General features: G+C 46.2%; 1 protein-coding gene across 5 annotated transcripts in view; it reads left to right on the top strand.

The window, feature by feature from the left end:
* ZMYND8 (zinc finger MYND-type containing 8) overlaps positions 1-26,896 on the top strand; it is a 1,749,249-nt gene that overhangs the window by 662,598 nt on the left and 1,059,755 nt on the right. For all 5 annotated transcript variants that reach the window (XM_069651296.1, XM_069651297.1, XM_069651293.1 and 2 more), the window contains exon 9: positions 20,350-20,427. In XM_069651296.1, the coding sequence (XP_069507397.1) occupies positions 20,350-20,427 (78 nt within the window). The remainder of the gene's footprint in view (positions 1-20,349; positions 20,428-26,896) is intronic.

A 26,896-nucleotide genomic window follows, 5' to 3' on the forward strand; every position in this document is an offset into this window, starting at 1 on the left:
TCAAGGTGCGATTGAATAGTTCCACACACCCATTCCCTTATGGATGATCTAACGATGTAGTGACTTGCTCTACTCCATGACTCTCCAAGAATTCTTTAAACTGTCTTGACACCAACTGCAAACCATTATCTCCAAGATACTTCTTTGGGAACCCCTTTCTCCAAAAAAATGGTTCCAGAAACCTTATTATGCTGCTGCTGGTAACTTCTTTAAGCACACACACCTCTGGCCATTTGGACAACAAGTCCATAACTACCAGTAAATGGGCATCTCTACATCCTCTAATATTGAAAGGCCCTAATAGATCCAATGCCACCTCATCCCATGGCATCCTGGGACTCTTCCTTACAGTCATGGGGATTTTCTGTACCTTAAGCCCTTTGTCACTGTCTACACACTCAACACACCTTCTAACTTGCTCTTCAACATCCCCATCAACTTACAGCCACCAAAAATCAGAATTCACCAAACCTTTGGTCCAAGCCAAACCTAAATGACCAGTTTGTACAAATTCAACCACAACACTCCTCATCTTTTCCGGGACCACCAACTTATGTCCCCTGTACAAATAATCATCTTTCACGCAAAGTTAATTCCTCACTTTCCTATAACCTTCCAATCGCACATCTCTCATATTGATGGCCTTACCAATCACCAAAGCCACCACAACACTGCATCCTCCGCAGAAGCTGATTCCCAAACTTCTTCAAACATTCATGTACCCGAAAAATGTCACCAATGTCTTTCTCATCTACCTCTGAACTTCCACCAAACTCACCACACTCCGACGCCGACCTTGAAAGAGCACCCACCACCACGTTGTTCCTCCCCTGAACATGTACCATGGAAAACTGCAGACCCTGAACACTACTCATCCATTTCATAATGTGTCTTGACACCCACTCCAGACCGCCCTTGGAAAAAATACTAATGAGGGTCTTATGGTCGGTACAAATTGTAAACTTGTAAAATTGTAAAATTCAGATGTTTGCACTTTTTTAATAACCCCTTCCTTCTGCTTCTTAATAATTTCATCTTCCACGTCCTTGCCCAAGGTCAACGGCACCATCCGTAATTTTGCCGCCTTGGGTTGAGCCCCTTTTCTGAGGCAGATCTTATGTAAGAATCCTTTGAGACACCCCAGATTGTTACTGAAAAGTCTCTGGACATCTTTCTCAAACGTTAACAAATTATCATCTGACTTCACTTCTTCCACAGCCAACACTTGTTCTGGATGACTCTTGTCTAACTTTATTTCTAGGTCCGCTTGGTCACTCCATGATAAAAGTTCTCCTCCCTTGTTTGTCACATAGATTGTCCCTTCCGCTTTCCTCCCCTTGAATTGTAACTCACCTTGAAATTTGCCCACAATATCTATCGGGACATCACCATATGTATGGGCTTTAATCCCCACTTCCCATAAGGTGCAGCATTTAAATGTGTCCTTCCACACCTATAAGAGTAGTCAGCTCCGTTATCAATTAACATGATAAAGGGAACTCCACAAATCATTATAACTGCGTATGGTTTGCGCTTCCTCCCTTTTCCTGACACAGCATGCACAGAGTTGACAACTTCTCTGCCCAGACTCACATATTCTCCATCTTCATTGCTCACACTGACCTCTTGTGCTTGGCCTCCAGGATAAAAATTCTTGCAACATTGAGCAATGTGGCCTTTCCTCCCACACTCTCGACAAATGATGTGTATAGCTGCACACTCCTTGTCCTATGCAAGATGTGTTCCGCTGCCACACATGTAGCACCTATTCCCTGCTATCCACCTAAATTCTCTGGGAGGACCCCACTGGTGTCCCACACTCTGGGATTGTCACTGGAGACATCTCTCGCCCCCCTCCTTTCAAATTTCTCGCCTCTCCTCAGTGTTACTTGTCTTAACAACAGCTTTCAAATTTTGTCAACTGCACCTTCCTCCACAGTCACTTTACCACCTCCCCCTTCCGTGCTTTTATCTAATTAGAGTGCCTTGATACACTTCTCGGTATGTTCCACACTCTTAACAATCTCGATAGCTCTCACCAGGATGGGGTTGCGTTCTCTCCATAACTCCTTTCTAACCCTGTCATCATTGCACTTGATCATCAGTTGATCCTTCAAATGCTCATCCTGGCAGTGGCAAAATGTACATTTGGCTGCTAATCCTCTCAGGGCTGTTATGAACTCTTCAATACTCTCACCCGTCTTCTGTTCCCTGGTTGCAAACCGATACCTCTCCAGAATTATATTTTCCTCCACTTCGAAATGTTAATCCAGCTTAGCCAGTGTCTTTTCATATTCACCCTCCAACCCAGCCGGCTCAGCTAATTTCCTCAAAATATCTTGACCTGCAGGCCCCAAACAATGAAACAAAAGAGCCTCTTTCCTATCATTGGAGTAGTTTGCCCCAAACATGGCTAGCGCATATTTGGTAAATCCCTCTCTTCAGTCGGGCCACTTCACCCTGTGTTCACCTGGTTTGGCTAGGAAAATTACTGGAGCTGGAATATTGGCCATGTCGAGTGATTTTTCATATGTTTCTCAATGTCACACTGGCCTGCTAAACTTTGCAATGCTTCCCCGTTATGCAAATTGTCCCTGTACAGCCTGCACAATGAAGCTGCTAAGTGTTTCTCCCAAACTGCTGGGTTTGTCTGTTCTCCCACTACTCAGAACACCTTTCATAAGTGTTGCTCACCGTTTGCCTGTTGCCTTGCAACAATCCTTCTGATGCGTGCTGCAAGCCTTATGCTCTTCCTATTTTGATGCCCGTCTCCTCCGTGTTGTTCACTCACTCTGCAATGATGCACACGAGTCACTGTATGGACCTGGTGGCTCTGCAGTGTTCATCTTGAAACTATATAGACGTGTTGCCATAGCAACCCTGGGCCGACTTGCTCCAAGGTGGCTGTCACGTTCCTTGATGCCCAAAGGTCCTTTCTTCTTTGTATGCAAAGAGTCGCCGTTGCAACCCAACCAGCATCTTCAATTGTGGCGTTACGCTCGTGTCTGGGTTCGGACTGCGTGCGAAATCCCCAAAATGTCGTACCCCTTTGCACACTTCGCACTTTCCTACCGCTTCTTTACAGGGATCATCATGGGGCGCGTGCACGCACCCCAGCCGCTGATGAAGCCTCGGGAGCCGAGATGAGACTTTCGCTCGACTCTGCGTGTCCTCTTGTGTTACACCACACAGGAGATATTTATTCTGCATATCCTTAGTCTTGTGCGCATCACCACCACCTCCTCACAGTCCCGCTGTGCTTTCTTCGGTCACAGTCACCAAGCTCTCTGCCGGGGGTCGTTTTTCTCCTCCTTTTACTCTCCTCCTCCTCAATCCTCGTCGCCAAATTGTTATGACTGAAAGGATGAAGCATACACGTGGCTGAACTTGCAACTTGCCTTTATTAGTATGGTTCCAACATCAAATTAAGATCAGCATCTTCTATAACGACCCCCAGCCAGGGAGGCTCTCCATCAACTGCCTTCCCCTGGAATCAGAACCCCCAAGCACCAGACTCCAGGTTCTGCTCCCACACTCAGACTTTGAGCCTGGTAACTAGGTACAGAGCAACCCAGTTACTGTGGGTTGCTAATCTATATACACTCATGTTGGAGCTCATGCATCCAACGGCAGGCACCTCTAACAACTTCACAAGCTGGGATTTTCTATCAACCTCAAGAAGACTCTGCTGCAGCCTACACAGGGCCTGACCTTTCTGGGCCTCATATGGGACACAGGCTCCGAGAGAGTTTGCCCTTCGGAGGACAAGATCATGGCCATCAAGAGGGCCACAAATCACTTCCTCAACCGAGTGGTGACCTCGGCTTGGTGGTTCCAGCATTTATTGGGTATCATGGCAGTGGTCCTACTGGCCGTACCCCACAGAAGACTCAAGATGAGGAGATTACAGCTGCACTTCACAGGCTCATGGAATCAGGAGTGGGGTTCCAAAGTGGAGCTTGTCAATATTTCTCCTTCTCTCCACCCAGACCTCACGTGGTCGTCCAGGGACTGAAACCTGCAGACGGGCAAGTCTTTCTGGCAGGCCGCCCTGCGGGTGGTCATCACCATGGTTTCCTCCCTGGAGGGCTGGGGAGCCACGCTGGACAACCACAGTGTCCATGGTGTCTGGTCCCTTCAGGGGCAGGAAGCTCATATCAACTGGCTGGATCTGAAAGCTATCTGGCTAGCTCTTAAAGCTTTCCTCCCGCTCATTGGGGGCAAGGTCGTCCTCATGCAGATAGACAACTCCACCAGCATGTACTATGTCAACAAGCAGAGTGGCACCAGGTCCCCTCCGCTGTTCAGTCTAGCGTTCAACATGTGGGAATGGGCCCTGGAGAACATCTACCTACTTGACAGCCATCCACCTCCCGGGGGAGTCCAACCTGGAAGCGGACATGCTCAGCAGACTGGGAGCGGACAATTACGAATGGCAATTGAACGATCAGGTCTTGCTCGGGATCTTCATTAGATGGGGGCATCCTCAGGTGGATCTCTGTATTCCAGATACAATGGAATGGCATGACAGCATATACATTACCTCCCCCACCCCTGGTCCACAGGGTGATCTGCAAGATAAGAGAATCATGTCACCTCTGCATCATGCTGATAGCTCTGTGGTGGCCGGCGAGACCATGGTTCTCGGAGCTCCTCAGTCTCTCGGACAGGCCACCCATTCACCTGCCGCTGGGCCCAGCACACCTTCTCTCGCAGCATGGAGGCAGGGTCATCCACCCCGCTCCACAGAAATTAGCCCTTGCAGCGTGGTTCCTGACAGGTCACACTGGAAGTATCTGAGCCTGTCACAGGCTAACCTAGACATCATTCAGGGCGCTAGGAGCAAGGCTACTAGGAGCCAGTACAAGAGTAAGTGGACTAGGTTCTGTCTCTGGACGGCCTCTAAGGAGATAGACCCTCTTACTTGCACATTGGACGATTCTATCTCCTTCTCTGCACACCTCACTCACTCAGGGGTGCAAATTGACAGCAGCCATAGCTGCCTACAGGAATTTGCAGGAGGAGGTCTTCTCCTCCTTCAACCCAGTGGTTAAACGATATTTGGCAGACCGCACCAGGCTCCACCCTGCCCATCAAGAAACCACACCTCTTTCGAACCAATGGCATCCGCGGACATCAGACTGGTCACCATTAAAACAGCTATGTTGTTGGGTCTCACCTCTGCCTGTAGAGTGAGCGAGATCCAGGCACTGGTGGCTTCAGAACCCTTTACTAGTTTTCACAAGGATAAGGTGCTCCTGAGAACACACCTAGTCTCTTCTTTCCATCTAAATGAGGAGATAGTGTTACCTAAGTTTTTTGCTGATCCTACAGACGATGCTCAGTGTCTTGCACTGTCTGGATGTCAGACATGCTCTGAAATTCTACCTGGCCAGGACCAAGAGCGTCTGCAAATCGGACGCACTATTTATCACCTTCGGGAGGTTGGGGGTGGTCAAGGCCTGGGTTTCAGGCATCCAAGGCCTCTATAGCAAGGTGGATTTCGGTCATCAAGGAGGCCTATGAGGGGCAGTGTCAGAACGTGAGTTACCGTGTGGACTAAATATACCTCCGTCCCCAAGTACCAGTCCCAGAGAATGACTCACTGACCGATCTTTGAGGCCACAGGTGGCTGGAACAACAGCACCGGGTCCCCAGGTAGCTCTAAAGGAAAGGGAATGCAGGTTAACCGAATGCAATAGGTAGAAACAGACTGTACACTAATAGGAACTACACCTACCACTTGGAGGCTGGAGGCAGGTTCTGTAGTAGAAGGAAGGATGCAACCCCCCTTGGTACAGGAGAAAATCCTTCTACTACTCTGGTGCAGATGGAAGAAATGCCAGCCGCTGAGGTGACGTGTCCACGAACCTTGCAATCATGCAGGCAGTCCAAAGCAAGGTGCCGTGAAGAAGAGTCCAAAAAACAATCCCTAAAGCAGTTCCAAGGTCAAAAACACGGGTGAGCTGTGGGGCAAAACGACGTGTGAGCCAAGTCAGGGCAAGTCCAAAAGCAGGGTCCAAGAAACAGTCATAAACACAGGTAAACCAGGTGGGCAAAACAGCGTGAGTAGAATCAGGAGAAGCCAATTGCAGTATCCAAAAAACATAGCCGAGGTCCAGAAAATCCAGGTAATCAAAACGAAGTAGAACAGCAAGAAGAATAACGCTACGCGCCGGCCGGGAGACACAGCTGCGAAGCAGTGAAACTCATTGCCGGGCGGTCATTTATGCTGGTTGCCGGGGTAACCAGCCACATGACTCCTAGCGTGACATCTGACCGGCCGTGAATGTGTCTCTCCGTCTTTCCCCAAAACGCCATGGCAACCGCCAATGCGGACACAGGCGCATCAGCTGTTTCTGTCTCTTTTGGGAGCTGGCAATTCCCTTAACCCGATGTTGCCCAGGAGGGATCTTTAATTTATTGTTGCTCTGACGTGCATATGATGTGAGGGAAGAAATAAGACAGTGCAAACGCCGGAGAGGAATGTGAGCCTGTGACTGATTCCTGACAGGCAGCACAAACCACTTCCAGCTAACATTCATGCCCAGAGCCAAGGCCACAGCCATCGCATTCCAGAGGCACGTCCTGTGGCAGGTCATCAGCAGGGCGGCCACCTCGGCCACTTCTTCGGCTTTCTGCAAGCACTTCTGTTTGGATGCCGGCTCCAAGTCAGACACGGCTTTCGTACAGGCGGTTCGAAGGAACTTGTTTTCTTAAGGAGGGACACCCTGGGGCTACATTCAGTATGGAGGAAAGGGGACAGGACGTAGGAGTAATTAATAGTTATTCACCGTAGTTCATAGTCTTCTTTCCTACATACGTCCCACCATCCTCCCCCCTAATAATACTGGTGTCATTAGGCAACGTTAATATTGTCGACACGTCGATGGGGACTGAGGAGTGGCGCAGATGGGCGGAGTCGGGGAAGCGCATGCTCCCAGAGCTGCGCTTCTAAATTTAAAGGGGAAGAACGTTTTCTTCGGGTGAAAAAGGTTCCGTCTCCCATCCATAGAGAGGGACGCCCATGCAGTATGGAGGAAAGGGGACTATGGACTACAGTGAGTAACTATTAATTTCTCCTCTTGTCTTACCTAATCTCGCCCTGTTGACACTTCTTTCTTTCCCTTCTTATGTCTGCTTACTTCTCTTTGGTGTTCCCCTTCTGCCCATCCGCCTCATCTCTTTCCATCTTTACTGTCCTTTTCAGTTTCCATCCCATTTCTTCCTATATAGCTCGGCCTTTTGTCTCACTCTCTCACTCTTCCTTACCACCTCAGTTCTGTCTTTGCTTAAAGGCACTCCATTTATTGCCTTGCTGGTCCTCCTTCATTCCTCCAATTGTTTTCATGCCTGTTTTTCTCTCTCCTGGCGTTTGCTTTTCTCCACTTATCCTTCTCTCCCAGCCTTCAACCCTCCTTCACTCTGTTCTGCACCTAATGCCACACATTATTTTCCATTGCTTGATTTCACTCCGTCCTCCAGGTGGTTGTACTTTTCCACCTCGTTTCCTCGCTTTCTTCTTTCCAATTGTTTCTCTTCCTTGTCTCTGTTCTCTCCATGTCTGTTTTACCACCTCTCTGCCACTGCTCTTTCCTGTCTCTCACCTTCACATTACCTCTGCTCTTTCCTTTGTCCACATTGCTTTGAGTCTCTCCTAATCTCATCTCTAGCTACACCTCACACTGCTCTTATTGCTCTACCTTGCCCCCTCTGTCTCCTTTCTCCTCATTCTCTCTGTATCATAATACTCTTTGTGGTCCATCTCCTAACCCCTTGATAACCAATGGGACAAGCTTTTTATGTTTGTGCACCAGGAAGTTTGTGCAAATTAGTGCAGTGTTAAGGTCACCTGATCACCCACAGCATTAGCTAGCCTGGATTGGGTACAACAGCTAATCACTGGCGGCCTGTTAAGCGTCCCGCATCTAAGTAGTCATTGCCCACAGAGACTGGACTGTTCTGATCAGTTACATGTCAGAGTTACGCTCACCTGGCTCCCACAGGGGCGTCGATCAGACCCGGACAGCTGCGGTCTCCTTCAACGTGAAGCGTAGCGCAGAGATGACAGACTGGACTGGCACGCCTAATCTCTTCTGCTTGACCCGTAGAAGTATTCTCCTGCAAGTGGAGAAAGGGATTTAGCCACCCGTGGATTCTAGTAATGGCACCCAACTGTTCTCCCCACTAATCACCTCCGATATTCTCTTTCAGTAATCTCACCTTAAGTTTTTGAATGATGAGCTCTCCATCCTGCATGGAATGCAGGGGCTCGTAGATACCAGTTTCTTCACTGGTTCGAAGGCGTTGGAAGAGTTCCGGGTGAATATTGACTCTGAGGTTCCTGGGGAGAACCCGTAAGTATAAAGTCCAAAGAGTTCAATATGTCCTATGTTCACTCTTGTCCCATTCCCTTCTGGTGTTGCAGCTGGGTCCAAGAGAAGATTGTCTTGTGACAGCTGATGGCTTTCAGGTAAGAGTCTGTATTACACAACTGTCCGGTAAAAGATGCGTGTATTTAACTTGTTGTTTTCTCTCTCCTTACAGGTGCGGTGTAAGAAGTTGCGGGATGTTAAAGAATAATGCCTCCGGTGGTAAATCAGGTAAGTCTATGGTGGTAAAAAGAGATTGTATTTGTTGGCTCTCTCGGCTCATCTTATATTTCTTTTGTCCCCTAGTGCCAAATCGAAAAATGCTGTGAGGACTGGTGAGTATGGCGCAGCGCTGCAGCTGGCGATGCGACGCGTGCAGAAATAATGTCCTTTCCAAGTTCGAAGACGTGATGGATCTGGAATCAGGTAAGGAATTAAAATAATGTCCGTGTTCTAACCTTTCCTTCTTCTTTCCTCTTTTTCTAGGAGCTCTGGATTCGAGGCGGGCGTGGCAGAAGACTGGATGCTGACTGCAGGCACGGTGAGCGTTATGCTGCTGGATGCAGAATAACGCGAAGCATGTGCTGCTGTTCGGGCGTGGTTTAAATAGCCTGCAAAGTAGTCACAGGTAAGAAGTTCCCCCAGAACCAAACCCGAGTAAAAAAATAGTCCCTGAAATAAAGTAGTCCCATTCAGGCCTCACGTTGGTTTGACTTCATTGCAGCATGGTCTGCATGAGGTACGTAATGTACATGAGCCTGGCGCCTATGGCGCCAGGACTGATTTCTTCTATGAGCCTGGTGCCAATGGCGCCAGGACTGTACCCAGACAGCCCCTAGCCCGGGCTGCTGGGCTTTTAGTAAGCACCTGGATGCCTGCTCCCAGGGCTGATGGGCTTGGTCCGGATGCCTGGGGGTAGGCATCATGACAGCCAGGGACAGGACAGTCGCAGGCTATTGAGCAAGCTATTTGACTGTCTAGTCTTTTTTTTTCTTCAAACTCTTTATTTGTATTTTCCTTTGAAAATCAATTTACAAATCCAATGTTACATTCATTTAGAAGTAAATGGCTGTGAGTCAATTTCAATAAAATAGCTGTTCATATGTAACAAAATATATATAATATAAGTTAGTTTCTCTGAAGACACTTATAAACATTTTTCCTCATGTAGGGTGAGTAATAAAACCTTGAAACCACTCACATACATAGAAAGACAACGAGACACACTACACACAACTTTCCACACCTGATACTAATAATTCAATCAAACACACACTAATTCCTTCAACACAGTCAGTCCATTTGAAAACCCCACCCTCAGCCATATAGCTCATTAAATGGTCCCCACCTTTCTAAACAGTACACTTCTCGATCCTGTTTCTGCATCATGTACTTTTTGTAGCTAGATAACGTCTGTAAATCCGACAGCCAACTCTAAACCATCGTTTTTATGCTTGTTTTCCAAACTCTCAAGATTTGTTTGGTCACCACCATAAGCGCCTTATCAATCCAACGTCCAAATCTACAGGCCACATTACATCTCCCATGTGTCGAAAGTAAAACTACTGAGGAGGGTGAGCATGGGAATGTTATACCCAAGACTGCGTCCAACCTGTCCAATACTTCCTTCCAAAAATCAATAACTCTCAGGCAGTCCCACAACAGTATAACAACGTGCCTCTCCCTGCTCCACAACCCCAAGACATCTCGCTATCTTGCATGCCTAAGCCATGTATCCAAACTGGAGTCCAGTACACGCAATATAATAATCTTTGAGTGTAACCCAAACTCAAATCCATTTTTGACTTCGCTGCCACCCTTCATAATCCAGCCCATTCATTGAAATATCCCGTCCTAACTCCTCCATCCATGCCTCCTTCAATTTTCCCCATAAAACCACATATGAATCCTCCAAATGCATAATTTTGGGAAAGGTTGAAACCCTATGTGGCGGAGCTTCGAATAGATCACAAACCACAGGTTTAGTTCTCATTGGAGCGTCCAGAATCCCCTGTCTTTCTGATAATAGAGCCTCCAAATCAGTATATCTCCTGAGCTCCCTTTTGCCTAGGCCGAAGCTATGCCTCAGAGATGCAAAGGATAACATCTTACCATCACACCAAACATCATCAACCTTTAAAATCCCCTTCATAATCCAACTCCGCCAATACTATGTCTTATTCCCAATTTGCAACCCAGGATTATGCCAGATTGATGCCCCGTTTATCCATAAATTCTCGCTGTTACCAGTGATCCACAATTGAAGTGCAATGGATCACTGGTGGTCTCAATAAATGGTAAATTGGTAGCCAAATTGGGCATCTTTCCTATACAATATAAACTATTCAAACAATATGGTGAAAAACTATCCGTCTCAAATGACATCTATAGTGGCTCAGATGTTCCCCTCTGTGTGAAATAGAAAAGTGGATATCTTTAGTAGGAATCCTCTATGGTAATTCCCCAGTATAGGGTAACCAAAGCCGCCTCCCGTACACTGCGTACCATAATGTATCGTGGTATTCTTTGTCTCTTCCCTTCACCCCATGTAAACCTCTTGAAGACCTTGGCCATATGTCTAAGTAATTTCTTAGGAAATTTAAGTGGGAGAAATTGAATGATGTAGAGACCTTTATGAGGAAGAACCATTTTAATAGCATTAAGTCTTATCCATATATTCAGAGTCATTCCGTCCCATTTACGACTATCCAGCTGGAGTGTCTCCAAAAATGTATTTACATTGAATTCAACAATCTTCTTCAGATCACGAACAAGATGAACCCCCAAGTATTTTACACTCAAATCAGCCCATTGATAATTATATGATGCCAGACCATCACTTGGGAAAGAGGTTTTAAGTGGAAATACTACTGATTTCTCCCAGTTGGTTTTATGGCCTGACAGATGCCCCATTTCCTCAAACATACTTTTCAATAGTGTAACCCCTTCATTAGGATTGCCTGCCAGAATCACAGTCATGTTATCTGCATGAAACAGAACTTTAATTTCTTTATTCCCTATCCGTAGGCCCTGAATACCCAGTTCCTGCCTAATACATGCGGCTAAAGGCTCCAAAGCCAAATTAAAAAGAAAAGATGATAATGGACATCCCTGCCTGGTACCCCTAAATAAAGGGAAGGGGGGCCGAGAGTTCTCCATTGACCATTGACCTAATTCTTGCGGTAGTAGCTGAATGTAAAGCGCCAACCGCTCTCAAAAAAGCATCTTAAGCAATGTAAAATTTAAAACACCCAGGCCCTGATTCATGGATTATTTGCGCCGAAAAAAACAGGATTTGTGCGCCATTCTGCCCGCAAATCCCCATTTGTTAAACAGGGATTTGCGGGCATAATGATGCAAAAATCCTTTTTTTTTTCCAGCGCAAATAATCCATGAATCAGGGCCCCAGTGTACGTGATCAAAAGCTTTTTCTGCATCCATGAAAATTAGTAACATATTTTCAACTTTAGAGACTGGGTACCCAAAAATATCTATGATCGCTACACGGCCCAGGAATCAGGGCAATAATCGCCTGCCTCATGGATGGGCAAAGAACCCCATCCAAGAGAAAGCAATTATACAGCTCACACAGTGGTGGGGCTAATTGAGATCTAAAAGATCTATACAAATTAACCAGCAACCCAACCAGTCCTGGGGATTTACCAATATTAAGCTGATTAATTTCTGTCAAAACTTTGGCCACACTGATCGGAGTATCTAAAGCGGTTGTGCCCTCCTCAGACAAACTTGAAATCATATTCTCCAGCATGGGGTCTGGCATGGATTCACATGCTCATGAATATTCCCTTTCATGAGGTCGGGAATCCTCTGTAAAAGAAAAAACAGTTTCACTTTCACTTACAAATGTACAAACTGTCTTTCTCCTCCAATCACTGCACTCTGGGTCATTCTGTCCGCAGCCAATGACTGCCCTTTCCCTAATCAGCCATCTTCAGCTTTTTACCTCACGTTTAAGTGTTGGGAGTCCTCGAGTTTTGCTCCGTGAACTATTGTCATGAGCGCTCCGTTTCTGAGAAGCTGGAATAGGTGGGCATGCCGTCATTAGATGTTCGATCACGTTTCAGCTTTGTCTGGTTTGCGCCGTCTAGCTTATTTCCAAGATGGCCACTGCAGTGTATAACATTGTCAGTATCCCCACAGCCGGCGCACTGCACCCAGCTATTCTCTGTTCCCCCAAGTAAGACACTAATTTCACTCTTGGTCTACTCGCTCCTGCTCTTGTTACTTCCTGCCATCTACTGCCTCCTTTGTCTTCTCCTTCTGATTCTGCGCTCCAGCTTGCCTCGCTCCTCTGTCTCCTAACTCCTTCAAGGTGCATTACTCTCTCTGTTTACATCGCTCTGTTTACCTTGCTTCCTTTGAGTGGGATGCGTTCCTTTCTTTGACTTCTGTGTGGACCACGCTTCTACTCTACTTTGGATTTCTGCCTTACCAATCCACAGATCACTCAGCTTCACAAGCCACCATCCGAAGGGGTTTTTGTACCAAAGGCTTTTCCCCTATTTTTCCTTGGCTTTTACCAGGCGGGGGGAGGACTAGCCACTTTTTCCGATTGTTTTGACTTCTTCAGGATATAGTGACTACTTTCCGGAACAGACCCTATCTCTTCGAGACAAAGGGTTCTTCCCGAAGCAAGAAGTAAGACCCTGCTGCCGGGCCAACAGATTCAGACCACTCTACCTCTTCCTCAGGTGATGGTGAAGAAGAAAGACGGTTAAACTAGACCGATTGCAACGCCTAACTATGATGGCCACCGCAGAACAGTTTCAGGAGCTCATCTCTGCAGTTCAAGGACTCTCTATGGAGGTTCAAGGATTAAAGACAGAAAACACGGCTCTTCGGCAGTTGATAGCCGCTAGGGACACCTATCACACCGACCTTCCGTCTTTGGGACTGGCCTCTGGAAAGTATGATGGCTCCCCTAAGCAGCTCAAGGAATTTCATGACGCATGCATAGTCTACTTAACTTTCAGGCCAACAGCTTATGCTTCGGACCAATCAAGAGTGGGGTTTCTGGTCTCCAATTTGGTTGTTAAGGCCCTAGCCTGGGCTACCCCTTTGGTCACTTCTGCTAGCGCTGTTCTTCAGGATTTCAATGCCTTTGTAGCTCTGCTAAGGCAAACGTTTGAAAGACAAGAGGTGGTATTTACTGCAGGAGAAACCCTGCTAGACATTAAACAAGGCTCTTTGGATCTGAAGGGTTTGTGGAGAGGACACCGGAAAAGAGGATGCCAGAGCTAAGCCTGAATCCTACCCCTCAGTATGCAAAAAGAGGGGGGGGGGGCGAGGAGTCCTCAGGACGAGTCGCACTCCAAGGAACTGATGTTTCATCCTCAGATGAGGGAGCCCAAGAGTCCATATACCCAATCAATGAGGTTGTGGGGGACGACGGGAACAACGGTGGAGACGGGGACAACAACGGAAGTGCGGGCGTAGTAGGTCTGCCGAGCCAGCTCCAAGAGATGTTTTGCTGGACATGCTCTCGACACTGCACACGTTGGTGTTGGAAATTCAGAAGAGGATGCCCCTGACCCAGGCGGGCCTCGTGTCCCCCGATGAACCTCCAGTGAAAAACCACCTCGCGTTGCCTCATCAACCTGTGCTCCCCTCCCCCAAGGGACCAGGACAAGGGAACGGACACAATGACGGCTGACGACGACATCGTCACGGCGGGTGGCTTGCCGGAGCCAAGGGCGTACCCTTCAGACCATGTGGGGTTGTTTCATGGCATGGTCGCCAGAGCATCAGAGCTCTTCCATCTGAGACCAAAAAGGAAGGTTTCCTCTACCAGTGGTTCAAGGCAAAGTGGAAGACCATAATGGTAGTACCGCTCCTGGATGACATTTGGGAGGAGGGCCTGGCCCTGATTAACCCGGCCACAACCCCAGTCAAGCGGGATAGACTAGAGAAAAAGTACTGGGTGCTGCAGTCCGCATCCAGGTGCCTACGGTTCGCCACCGTTACCGGACTCTGTGGTATCAGTGGCTGCGAGGAAGAGATCATCTAACCCCCTCGTCTTCATCCTCTATCCCTCCAGAAAGCGATGGAGAGAAGTTGGACGCCATGGGGAGAAGGATCATCTACTCCACGGTGTCGACAGTCAAGGTGGCCAATGCACTGGTGATTCTGGTCCGGTACAACAGAGAACTCTGGTACAAACTGGCCCCGATTCTGGCCTTCCTGTCTGACGACAAATGGGTAGAGGCGATCTCCCTCCTCCAGGAAAGGGAGGTGGCGTTGGACATGCCATTACTTTTGTCTTGGACATCACCAACACAGGTTTCCGACAGATGGGGGAACAGTGTCTGTCTCTGGCGTCGAGGCTGGCTGAAGGCCACCAACTTCCGGCAGGAGGTCCAGACAAAAGTACTGGACATGTCCTTCGACGGGGACAACCTCTTTGTGAAGATGGTTGACAAGTCTTTGTAGGCCATCAAGACTGACATGGAGACAGCTTGTGCCCTGGGCACTCTTCAGCAGCACCGCCCGTCCGTTCGCGCCTCTGGTGGGAAGTCCAACAGATTGACGAAGGGTTTTGGTGGAGGTTTCTCATTGTACAGTCAACCCTCTGGGTCCACGACCCAGGAGGCTTACAGTGCCATTACAAGGTTTTTGGTGGATGTGGCGAGTGCCGTCGTCGCTCCCAAGGTGGGAAGCAGGCGCTGAAGCAGAACTGAACTGGCCAGCATGTCGGACCCCCACCCATGCACTCCGGTGGGCGGCCGGCTGGCGAGTTAAATCGGCAAGTGGAAGAAGATCTCCACTGACAGATTGGTGCTGGACGCTCTCGCCAACGGACACAACCTGAAGTTTCAAGAAAATGTCAGCAGAGGCCTCCAGTGTCCCGGCAGGAACAGCACATCCCTCAGCTCTTGCAGGAGTTACGGGCCATGCTACAAAAGGGGGTTACAAAGCTAGTTCTAAGACAACTTCGGGGCTTCGTAGTCTAATCCAGATACTTATTAGTAAAGAAAAAGACGGCGCCTGGAGGCTCATTCCAGAGCTTCGACGTCTCAACAAATACCTGAAGTCCCAAAAATTCAGGATGGTCACGTTGTAGAATGTGCTCAGCCCCTGGAGGAAGGAGACTTCCTGAAGCTGCTGCATCTGGAGGTCGGGTACTTCCACTTCCCCATCCACAGGAAGCATCGAAAGTTCCTACGCTTTGTGGTGCAAGAAGTACACTACAAACTCATGGCCTTCCCCTTCGGCCTGAAGTCAGCGCCCAGGGTGTTTCCGAAGTGCCTGCCCATCTACGTCTTGTGGTGCAAGAAGTACACTACAAACTCATGGCCTTCCCCTTCGGCCTAAAGTCAGCGCCCAGGGTGTTTCCGAAGTGCCTGCCCATCTACGTCTACAGGGGATACAAGTGTACCCGTACCTCGATGAATGGCTCATCCAGACCAAGTCAAGGGAAGTAGCCGTTGAATACATGCAAAGGACCGTCCATCTGCTGACGGATCTGGGATTCTCTGTGAATTATCCAAAATCCTGCTTGATTCCATCGCAGAAAGTACTGTTACTGGGAGCCAGGTTTAACACGGTCACCTGTCTGGCATTGCCCTCGAGTGAGAGGGTAGTGGCCATTCTGGGGATGGTACAGCGGCTGTTGTCACTGAAGACCGCCACAGTGTGGACCATCAAGTCTCTGCTCGGCATGATGTCCTTGTGCATTTACCTTATCCGGCTCTGCAGGCTACAGATGCAACCACCTCAGGAGTTCCTGGACGCTCGCTGGATACAAGTGTCTGGAAGCTTCACAGATAAGATCCCCCTCAACGAGGAGTTGCGTTGAGCGATAAGGTGGTGGGGCGTCCACTCAGTCACCTGGGGCAAAGGGTTTCAGAACCCCCATACCAGAAGACGGTCACCACGGACGACTCCCTGGAGGGCTGGGGAGCCTACACAAGATGTCTGCACGCCAGAGGCTTGTGGCTGACGGAAGAGAAGGATCTCCAGGTCAATATCCTGGAGCTGTGGGCGGTGTTCTGGGCCCTCAAGTCATTCCTTCCGTCCCTGAAGGGCAAAGTGGTGAGAATCTTCACGGACAACACCACCACGATGTTCTACAACAGGAAGCAGGGGGCACCCTATCCCCAGCGCTCTCCAGAGAGGCGCAGCTCTTGTGGCACTGGGCCATCGACCAAGAGATGTTTCTCATCCCATTTCACCTGGCGGGAGTCAAGAACACCATCGCCAACTCCCTGAGCAGGGAGTTGCGCTCTTGCCATGAGTGGGAACTCCGGCGGAATCAGGTGGACCACATCTTTCTCAAGTGGGGCAGACCCCAAATATATCTGTTTGCGACGGCAACAAACTCCAAATGCCAGAAATTCGCAAGCAGGTTCCACCAGCCGTGGGAATGCCTGTTCCTATACGTGTTCCCTTCGCTGCCGCTCCTGCTGTGAGTCATCAGTCAACTCAAACAATGCTGATGTAGGATGTTGCTTTTCGCCCCGGGGTGGCCGAGGCAGATTTGGTACCCGGACCTTCTCATCCTGCCAGCGTCACCTGCGGTCAAGCTGCCAGTGGTCACAGATCTGCTCACGAGAGAAGGAGGTGCAATGCTGCCTCAAGATCCAGGATCGCTGATCCTGAGGGCTTGGCTCCTACAGTCCTATAGTTTGGAGGATACGAGTTGCCGGCAGACTGCAGGTAGGTCCGTGCCAGGGCCAGAGCGTCATCGACTCTTAAGTGCTACAGGCACAAGTGGAAGCGTTTTACAACGTGGTGTTGGTCGCAGAAGATCAACCCTCTGAGGGTCATGACCCCACAGAGTCTTCCATACCAGTTGTCCTTGGCCAAGGCGGGGCTGACACTCCTTTATCAAGGTACTTCTGGCCGCTATCTCCCGCTACACCAGGTCTCCAGGATGATCTTCTCTTTGGTCCCATTGCCTCATCAAGGAGTTCCTCAAAGGACTGTTTCGATCTTTCCTGCCGGTGAGGGTTCCTGCCAGACCCCAGGCTGGAGAAGGAACAAGTTACTTGTCTGTAACTATAGTTCTCCAGTATGGGGCTGGGATGGATTCACATGCAAACCCTCCCTCCTGCCCCTCGGCGGCTCTTCTTGGTCATACTGCCACTTTACGTACTACCAAATCTGAAGATGGCTGCCAGAGGAGGGGCTTAGGGAGAGGGCAGTCATTGGCTGGAGGCATTATGACCCAGAGTGCAGTGATTGGTTTAGAGCAGAAAGACAGTTTGTAAGTGAAAGTGAAACTGTTTTTTCTTTTACTGAGGATTCCCGGCCTGACGAGTGGGAATATTCTTGAGCATGTGAATCCATGCCAGACCCATGCTGGATAACAATAGTTACAGGTAAGTAACTTGTTCCATCTTCTCAAAGAAACCGTTCAGATAAGTTCTTGAATGAGATCATTCCTCTGAATACAAAGACGCATAAAAGGACCAAAAACATTCACAAATGTCTGATTTTTTTTTTTACTGCTACCTCATCCAACTAATTCTCAATTTTTTAATATACGACCTCTCCACCAAGCCTTATTTGCTAAGATTCATCCACCCCGATCCCCTTGGCCTCTTTTGCCCTATCCATCTTCAGTTTGTCCTCCATGCCCCTCGTCCGCTCATATTGACGTTGCAAACTCACTCATTTGCTGACTTCCTAGAATGCGATGTCCAGTTCATCAATTCTCTGCGAATGGCAGCCTTAAACCTGCCCCAGACAATTAAAACATCCACAGCCCCCTATTTTCTTCAAAGAAAAACTTGATGAAGTTCTCGAAGTTCTTCAGAATCGCACAATCTTTTAATATGAAAAGTTTTATGCGCCAGCTAAATAAAATTGATTTCATGTTTTCCAAATCCAACCTCAGATCAACCATAGAATGATCGGATAATTCGCCTTCCCTTATACTTACATTAACAGTATTTTCAATTAGTCTGTCTGATTAATAAAACATAATTAATTCTCAAATAAGAGTCATGTACTGGAGAATAAAACAAGTATTCTTTTTCACTGGGGTGTAAATCCCTCCAAATGTCTACCAAATCAAACCCATGAACGAAATTCTGAAATTCCCTACTCGCACCCAAGCCAGTGTATCTGCACGATGCTTACCGTACTACTTTATGGTCAAGTACACAATTGAAATCACCACCCAAAACAATATACTCTCTGTGCATGTCTCTAAGCAAGGATGTTAGGCTGCAAAGAAGGCACCCTCCCGCAGAACATGGACCATAAATGGATACTATTGTTAATAATTTTCCTTCACGCCGGCTATCTGCCAGAATAATTTGTCCCTCATTATGCCACTGCTCTTTCCTGTCTCTCACCTCCACATTACCTTTGCTCTCTCCTCTGTCCACCTTGCTTTCAGTCTCTCCTGATCTCTTCTCTGTCTACACCTTGCACTGCTGTTATTGCTCTACCTTGCCTTCTCTGTCTCCTAGCTCCTCATTCTCTCTATCACAATACTCTTCGTGGTCCATCTCCTAACCCCTTGATAACCAATGGGACAAGCATATTTTTATGTTTGTGCACCAGGAAGTTTGTGCCAATTAGCGCAGTGTTAAGTTCACCTGATCACCCACAGCATTAGCTAGCCTGGATTGGGTACAACAGCTAATCACTGGGGGCCTGTTAAGCATCCTGCATCTTAGTGGGTTGAAGCTATGAGGCCCCCTGCCATTTTTTAGTCCAGTGAGCTTGTCATGACTCTGCCATGATGCCACACAGGAACATAATGTGTTGACTTGATATAATGTCGACTTTGGAAATGGTGTTCGGGCAGGAGTAGGTTGATTGGCTGGTTTGTTGGGGTGAGTAAAGATGACAAGTATTAGAATGTGGAGATTAGGCATGCATCGTGGAAGATTGATGAACTGACACAAACAGCTGACCATTGAGTTGTAATTTGATCTGGGTAGGATGGATAGCGGCAAATCTGCTAACTCTGAAATGGAAATGTGGTTTTATTTGTTCTTTTTTCTAATTTTTGTTTTGTTAGTAGGGAACTGTATTTTAGTAATTGAACATGTTGTCTTACTTTGGATATTGTATTTTACGATGATCAGTAATAAAATGTTTCATTGTAAACTAGAAACCTAAAGATGCCAATGGACAGGTGGCTGTTTTGGGAAAACTGTCATCAGGCCATGAGGTTGTATTTACCTACTCTGCACATGAAGTTAGGTATTGATTGGGGAACCTTCTGGATTTCGCATAAACCACGTGCAGGGCCAGCATTGTATAGTTGGCGGTGGTCTCTGGGCCACGGTGTATACAGGGTTGGATCCCCAGCCTCTCCTTTGTCACAGTACTCACTGCCCACAGAGACTGGACCGTTCTGTTCAATTTTAAGTCGGGGAACAGGCCAGTCGCAGGCTACTGAGCGAGCTATTTGCCTGTCAAGTCTTTGAATTTGCTACTTGTAGCAACGTGACCTGCAAATCAGATAATGCAATATTGTATGCGTGGCAGATCAAAAAAAGTGCTTGAATGTGGGCAAATTTTCATTTATGCGTGGGTGTTACACCTGAGGCGTGGCATTTGGGAGGTCTGCATACTATGTAACCTCATTTCTGCATATTTTGAAATGTGTATGAAGAACCAGGAGAAAACTTATAGAAGGCATTTAAAGCATAATATTCATAGGTAAATGGAAAAAATATAGCTGCATCTCATGTGAAAGTTTGGTTTGCAGAGGCTCCTAGGTGTAACATTGGGTTCTGTTGCCAATATCTAGCTTCTGCTAATGTGAACTCCACAGCTGCTGTAAGAATACCTTAGTAAAGATTGTAATGTCTAAATCTGTTTTAAAGCATTAGAAGATGTGTTCATGCAAGGTTATCATCTCTGGAATACATTGGTAAGAATTGTAGCAGAAAAGACTTTCCATAAACCTTTCTCCGTACATTTCTCATTTTATCTCATGTAGTACTCTAAGAATGCATGCAATTTAATTTTGTAATCTCATTCTGTATTTCAGATGAACGAAATTGAAGTGTGTCCAGAATGTTATTTGTCTGCTTGCCAAAAAAGAGAAAGCTGGTTTTGTGAACCTTGTGTAAGTGTACATTTTATTTTTTAAAGACATGCTTGTACATTTTGTGTTCATTTGTTCATTGGTTTGTGGGACAAAATGTCAAAATTCCACTCACCAGGGAGCAGAAAGGGTTCTGATAATAACGTCAAGCATTCAAGATGTAGAAATCATGTGACCTAAATAGATGTATGGAGAAAAAGCAGCTTGTAAGATTAAGGTACATCCCTCTAATTGAAGGTTTTCTCAAAGAAGCTATTGTGTATATTTCTTTATCATTTATTTAAAAAAATGTTTATAGTTGTGCAGTGTCATGTACATATTATTTAAGGTGCTGATTTTGATTGACTATTGTGTGCTTTTATTAGTCAACATTTTAGACAATTTCGAATAATGGATGAGCATGTTCTTCAAAATTATTTTATTATGATTAAATTGAGCTTTGATGGACTAAAGCTCAGAAATGTCAAAACACATTAAATCAAAAAAACAATATTGGTGTACTTTTAATTTAAGGGGACCGTTTTAAAATTCATTACTATTTTCATTTGGTTTTAGCAGGGTTGTCTAAGGAGTTAACATGGTGGATGAAGTCTATTTTTGATCTGATGCTTTTGATTTTGTGCATCAGAATGTTGCTTTCATTTTTTTCTCAGGATATAGTACAGATTGTCTTAACACATCTTGTCGCTTCATGTAAGGTAGTGCCTGTTAGGACAGTTTTTCTGAAGTCCAACTATGGGCTTAGTAAAACCATTCAACTGAGACAGTACAAGATTCCACTCTTAGTATAAGGCTGTACCACCTGAGTTCATGGTAGCGTAGACAGAGCAGCCAGGCTTATTTTAGGAAGGAGAGAGAGCTGTAGAATCAGTACAAATAAATTGTAATACACATATGGTCCAAAGAAACACTGAAATACTATGTATTGTACAAAATAAATGGTTTATTTAAAGACAAGTAGGGCCAGATAAATCCTGGGAGGAATAAGTATCATCACAGATTATATAAATACATTATATAAAAACACAAAACTATGCTTGCAGGTACACAGGCCAAAGCATATAACCTAATTTGGAACACCTAATGGTAGTTCTAGGGAAGTCAAAACCTATTGCTACTTTTAGATCATATTTAGTAATAAAACGGTAGTAGACCCTAGCTGGTGTACCTTGATGCTCACCATGAAATCACATAGTAAATCAACTGGACAATATACTTTTCAGAATAGGGGAACACTTATTCCTGGAACAGTGTAAACCTACAAATCTGATTTAGGATAAGTTATTCTGGTGGAGTTGGACCTTGGGGTGTAATATACAATTACACCATACTTTTTAGCTCAGTGACACACAGTCTAAGATCAGTAATAACATATTACACTATTTTTGGATGGCTCAAGGCAGACCAAGGTTAGCTACACCTAAGAATACTTTTCAAGAATGGCAACAGCTATTCTAGGCAGATAAAACCTAATGTTGTACTATACTATTACAATTTGCTTTTTAGATCAGTTTAACACAGATTAAGGCAAGCAATACCGTGTTAACTTGTTTTAGGATGGCACACAGCTAACACAAGGTAAGTAAAAACTATATACTTTTTAAAGGGGCTTCAGCAACTTAAGGATCAGTATAACCTAAGGCCGACTTATTCTGGACAGGCTAACAGCAAGACAGGGGAAGCAAGGCCCAGTTGGGGACACTCAAACATTTCTATCCTAACAGGAATAGTACAGCGGAATCAACAGCATTACTTGTAGGAAGAGGGGAGCCCAATTCACAGGTGAGTAAATTAACCTGTCTACTTTCTGTTAGAATGGTGAGACAATTTTAAGGGAAAGTAAGACCTTGAGAATATTTATTTAAGAAGGCACACAGCTTATTCAAGGTAAGGAAATCCTATATATACTTTTCAGGACGGCAAAACATATATATGGTAAGTAATAATTTGTTTGTAACTATACACTCTCTGAGCCACAGTTACCAACTAATTAATTTAAAACAGAGACAAATGGTGTCCACTGTATGTGGAACACTCGCGTCCCATGAACACTCTGGGTTTTTGTAAAATACAAACAATATTTGATGTCAATTAATTTAAGTTTATCCGGTAGTTTATGGATTTGGAGTATCCACATTAGTCATTCATACACAAATACTCCTGTGGTTTCACCTGTGAGCGTTTTTATAAAAATAATAATCATAAGCTGTCGTATAAGATGTAATAATATAGTGATAAATGTTCTACAATATTTCAATAATATTGTCTACAGCACATATATCCATATACTTAATTTTTCAATCAAATAAAAATTAGCTCTACGCGTTTCGGGATATAGCTCTCTTCATCAGGAGCAAATTATTTCATATAATTTTCATATTTCGTATTCCTTTTCTGAATTTAATCTACATATCTGCTGTTAGGCAGGATTGTATGTAGAAACCCTGTGGGAGACTACACCAGCCTTGTCCTCTTTGCAATAGGTAACCCAACCTTTGGTATAAGTCTGGACTACACAAGTTGATAGTGACTGAGCAGCCAGGCTTATCTCAAGAGGGGTCAATGAGAGCTGTAGGGTTGTAACATAGTTTCACAGTGCCAAGTATTCAAATAACACTTATACTCAAGGTTTCTTGATTAAATAATTATTTATTAATTTAACAGTCAGTTTTAATATGAGCCTTCTTTAGAAGTGAGCAATTGGCAACAATAAAAATACACGCCTTCAGTTCATTAAAGTAAGTTTATACCCTTTTGGGATGGCACACAGAATTTCCTACACTCTGAGGTGACTTCAATAGTTAGGACACTGTGGACATTAATATATCACATTTCACACTTAAATGGTAATACTGAAGTTGTGTCAAAAAGGAAAAGTTTAGGGAAGGAAACAATAGTTAACAGGTTTCTCAAACAGGTAAGCACTTTTGAACCCCCCAATGCAAGAGGGGTTAATGTGAGCTGCAGAGGTGAAACATGGAGATTCACAGTGACAGGTATTCAAATAACAAGTTTACTCAAGGTTTCTTATTAAAGTTATTATTTATTAATTTAACAGTTAGTTTTAAAATAAGCCTTCTTTAGAAAAGGCAGTTGGCAACAATCAAGTACACTTCAAAAATACACTCCTTCAGTTTCTGTTAAGTAGATACCCTTTTGGGATGTCACACACACACTTCCTACACCCTGAGGTGACTTCAATAGCTAGGACACTATTGACATTGATATATCACTTTAACACTTAAATGAAATACTGGAGTTGTGGGAAAAGGGAAGGGTTAAGGAAGGAAACAATTGTTAACACGTTTCTCCAAACAGCTAAGCACTTTACAATCCCCCAATGAAAAATAGGCTAACCCTTTCCCAAGTAAGGTGTGTATGACTTTTTGGAGGGATAATTAAAACACAAAGTCAGAGGTTAGAGTCTTCAGGGAGCCAGGACAGCCAATGCCATTTGAGCAAAGTCTAGGGGAGCAGAGGCACTTCTTGAAGGTAAGTAAAAAGTCTTGCACAAAGTTATAGAGAGTTTTGTTGAAAAAGAAATCACTGTTGGGCCACAGGATGGGAGGCTTCTGGAGGGCAGAGCTGCAAGCAACTCTGCAAAGGGCAGCCAATGTAAGTCTCGACTGAGAACAGGGAAGCTACACACAACAAGAGGTAAGTACCCCTTAGTTCACAGTACCTTAGCTCTGAAGAAATCGTTCCAGCTGGCTTCTGTTCCTGTTTTAGTCTGGCAGATACTGTTTTTCCTGGGCCTCAGTCGTGGGGACAAGAGGGAGGACGTCTGCGGACTCCTGTACTATGATTGGAAGGTCGGCTGCAGCAGTGGACAAAGTTCAGATCAGCAGCACTTGCGGTTTCAGCTTCTTGCGAATAACACCAGCGCGGTTCTTGGACAATTTATGGAATTTCCTTGCTTCTGGGGTCCAACACTCTGTTGAGGTGGCTCAGGGTTGGTCAGCCCTACTTCGAGGGGGTCCAGAGGATTTACCTGGAGCTTGGGTCCGGCTTAAAAACGATACACTCAATTTCGGTGTTCCTGCCCCCTGGCACTTAGTTCCTGCAGCAGCAATGGAAGTACAGCCAGCAGAGAGAGGGTTTCCAGTTGAGTTTGTCTTGGGGTCGATTGGTCCCACCAACCCAAGGGAAGAAGTAGTCCTTTGCAGGGCTTCTCTAGTCTAGGCAAATTCGGAGCTTCCGCACTGCAGCAGGGCTTCACTGGGCAAACCAACGGTCCAGGAGTTGCAGCAAGCTTTTCTTCCAAGTTCTTAGGATTCCTTCGTCCAGTAGTCGACTCTATCTTCCTTGCAACAGACCTCTCCTTTTATGCAAGTCTCTCCCATTCATTCACAGCCTAGCTGTCACGCACACAGCAGTGTGACTGTTGGGCAAGATTGGGAGACTGCACCAGCTTTGACCTCTTGACAATAGTTAACCCAACATTTGGTTCGGCGCCTGCTTTGGTCCAGGCCATTCCACCTAAATATTGCATTGTTCACATGGATCGCCCCTCCCCTCGACATGGTGGTGGTAGTGCAATCATATACAGATCAGAATGATTGTTACTCAATTAAGTCTTCAACACAGCTTCGATATGGAAGCCTGTCTGGTTAGATGTACTAGATCTGCTGTCTGTTTCTGTCATCTTTTGCTTATATATCGTCCTCCTGGCCTATTGGGTACATTTGGGGAACTGTTGACATACTTAGTGGCTGACCTGCAGATGAGATATACTCACCTTGTAGTACTAGAGGACCTTAATCTAAAATTTAATTTACCTAGGTCCCCAGCCTAGAATCTCTTTTTTGATAGGCTGCTCAATCTTGACCCACACCAAATTGTATGTACTTCTACACATAAATTGGGTAACATATTGGACCTAATTTTTGCTAATAGTACCTTTCGAGTGGATTGTGTCCTCCAATGTATTCCTCATCTTAGATGTATTCCATCCAGCTTTGCTGCTCTTCGGAAATTTTTTCGGCAGAGGGCGCCATGCGTCGATGTCGAGTCAATGGTCCCTCGAAGGCCTCCGTCGAGGGTGACGTCATCGGGTGTATAAATAGCACGCGCGGCGCCCGTTGGCTTCGGACATTCGGCGCGCCTAGAGTTCTGTGAAGAATATATATAACCAGAAGAAATATGTCCTCGTTATCGACACCAACCACGACCCCGAGATCGGGTTGCAAGAAATGCAAGTCGTGCAGCTCAAAAATGTCGATCATGGACCCGCACCGCAAGTGTTTGTGGTGCCTCAGAGAAGGCCACGACATGGAGGCCTGTTCAAAGTGTCAGGCGATGACGGGGAAGGCCTTGCGAGAAAGGAGAGGAAAGCTACAGGTAGGTCGGAAGGATCTAAAAGCCTCTAGCGTCGGGTCGAGACCCCATGAGGAGAAATCTCCTAGACGCGAAAGGCATCGATCTAGATCCCGAAGCGATTCTCAATGCTCGTTGTCTTCGTCAAAAAAAATCGAAGAAACAATGCCACAGGTCTCCCTCCACCTCCTCGTCAGACGAGTCTCCGAAAAAAATGAAATGCCCCACGAAACATTTGTCTTCCGAAGAGTGGGAAGCATTCAGGGTCAAAATGATGGAGGTGTTTGAGAAGGCGAAGCCTCGGTCCGCGCCTTCTTCGGAAGCTGGCCGGGAGCGTCATCGCTCCGACACTCGCGCGTCCTTGAGCCCGGGTGATCGTAAAAGGAAGGATAGGGAACCTTCCAGGACGCCGAGCGATAAACGCTCCAGTCAAGTCCACCGCTCCAGGTCACCAACGCCGTCCGAGACCTGTCACACCTCAAAGGAGAAATCGTCTAAGACTGCCTCAACGCCCTCGAAGCAGGCCCTGTCGACGTGTCGTCGACGCCTTTATCGACGTCGACGCCGAAACCCTCAGCGCCAAAGGCTCCAACCAAGCCAGGGCAGCCAGAAAAAGAGAAGGAGAAAGTTACAAAACATGTAATTACTTCAGAGCCTGGTACTACACCTCTTCCTCCTCCTCTCCCAGAGAAGGTTTTCAAGCCTCTCCCTAGGAAGGAGTTTTTCAAATCCTTGACCTCAATTTATGAGGAACAGGAGAGATCCAAGGAGGAAAATGTACCTTTTGTTTTGGAATATGGCACCGCAAATGTCCCAGAATGCTTGATCTCAGAGGAAAGCAGAATGAGGGAGTTGGTGGAGTCTTTACATAATGCAAGTGGCATTGACACTTCTCCTGAGAATGACTTTGGTAGACCAGATCCAGGAGAGCAGGCCAGTCCATCTTACCGTCCGTTAATGACCAAGGTGGTAGATTACTTTGGATGGGCTAGACCACCAGCCCAATTCGTCCAAGATGATTTAACAGACAGTTTGGACCATGGTCCCACTGAAGACCCAGTACTACCTTTTAATGTAGCCTTACAATACAGGGTGGCCAAGAATTTGGAAACTCTGGATTCTATTCCTCCGGTAAATAAGTTCCTCGCATCAAAATACCACCCAGCCAGTAGCG

The sequence above is a fragment of the Ambystoma mexicanum genome, chromosome 3p, assembly GCF_040938575.1.
Source record: "Ambystoma mexicanum isolate Mex_15411 chromosome 3p, UKY_AmexF1_1, whole genome shotgun sequence".
Classification (NCBI taxonomy): domain Eukaryota; kingdom Metazoa; phylum Chordata; class Amphibia; order Caudata; family Ambystomatidae; genus Ambystoma; species Ambystoma mexicanum.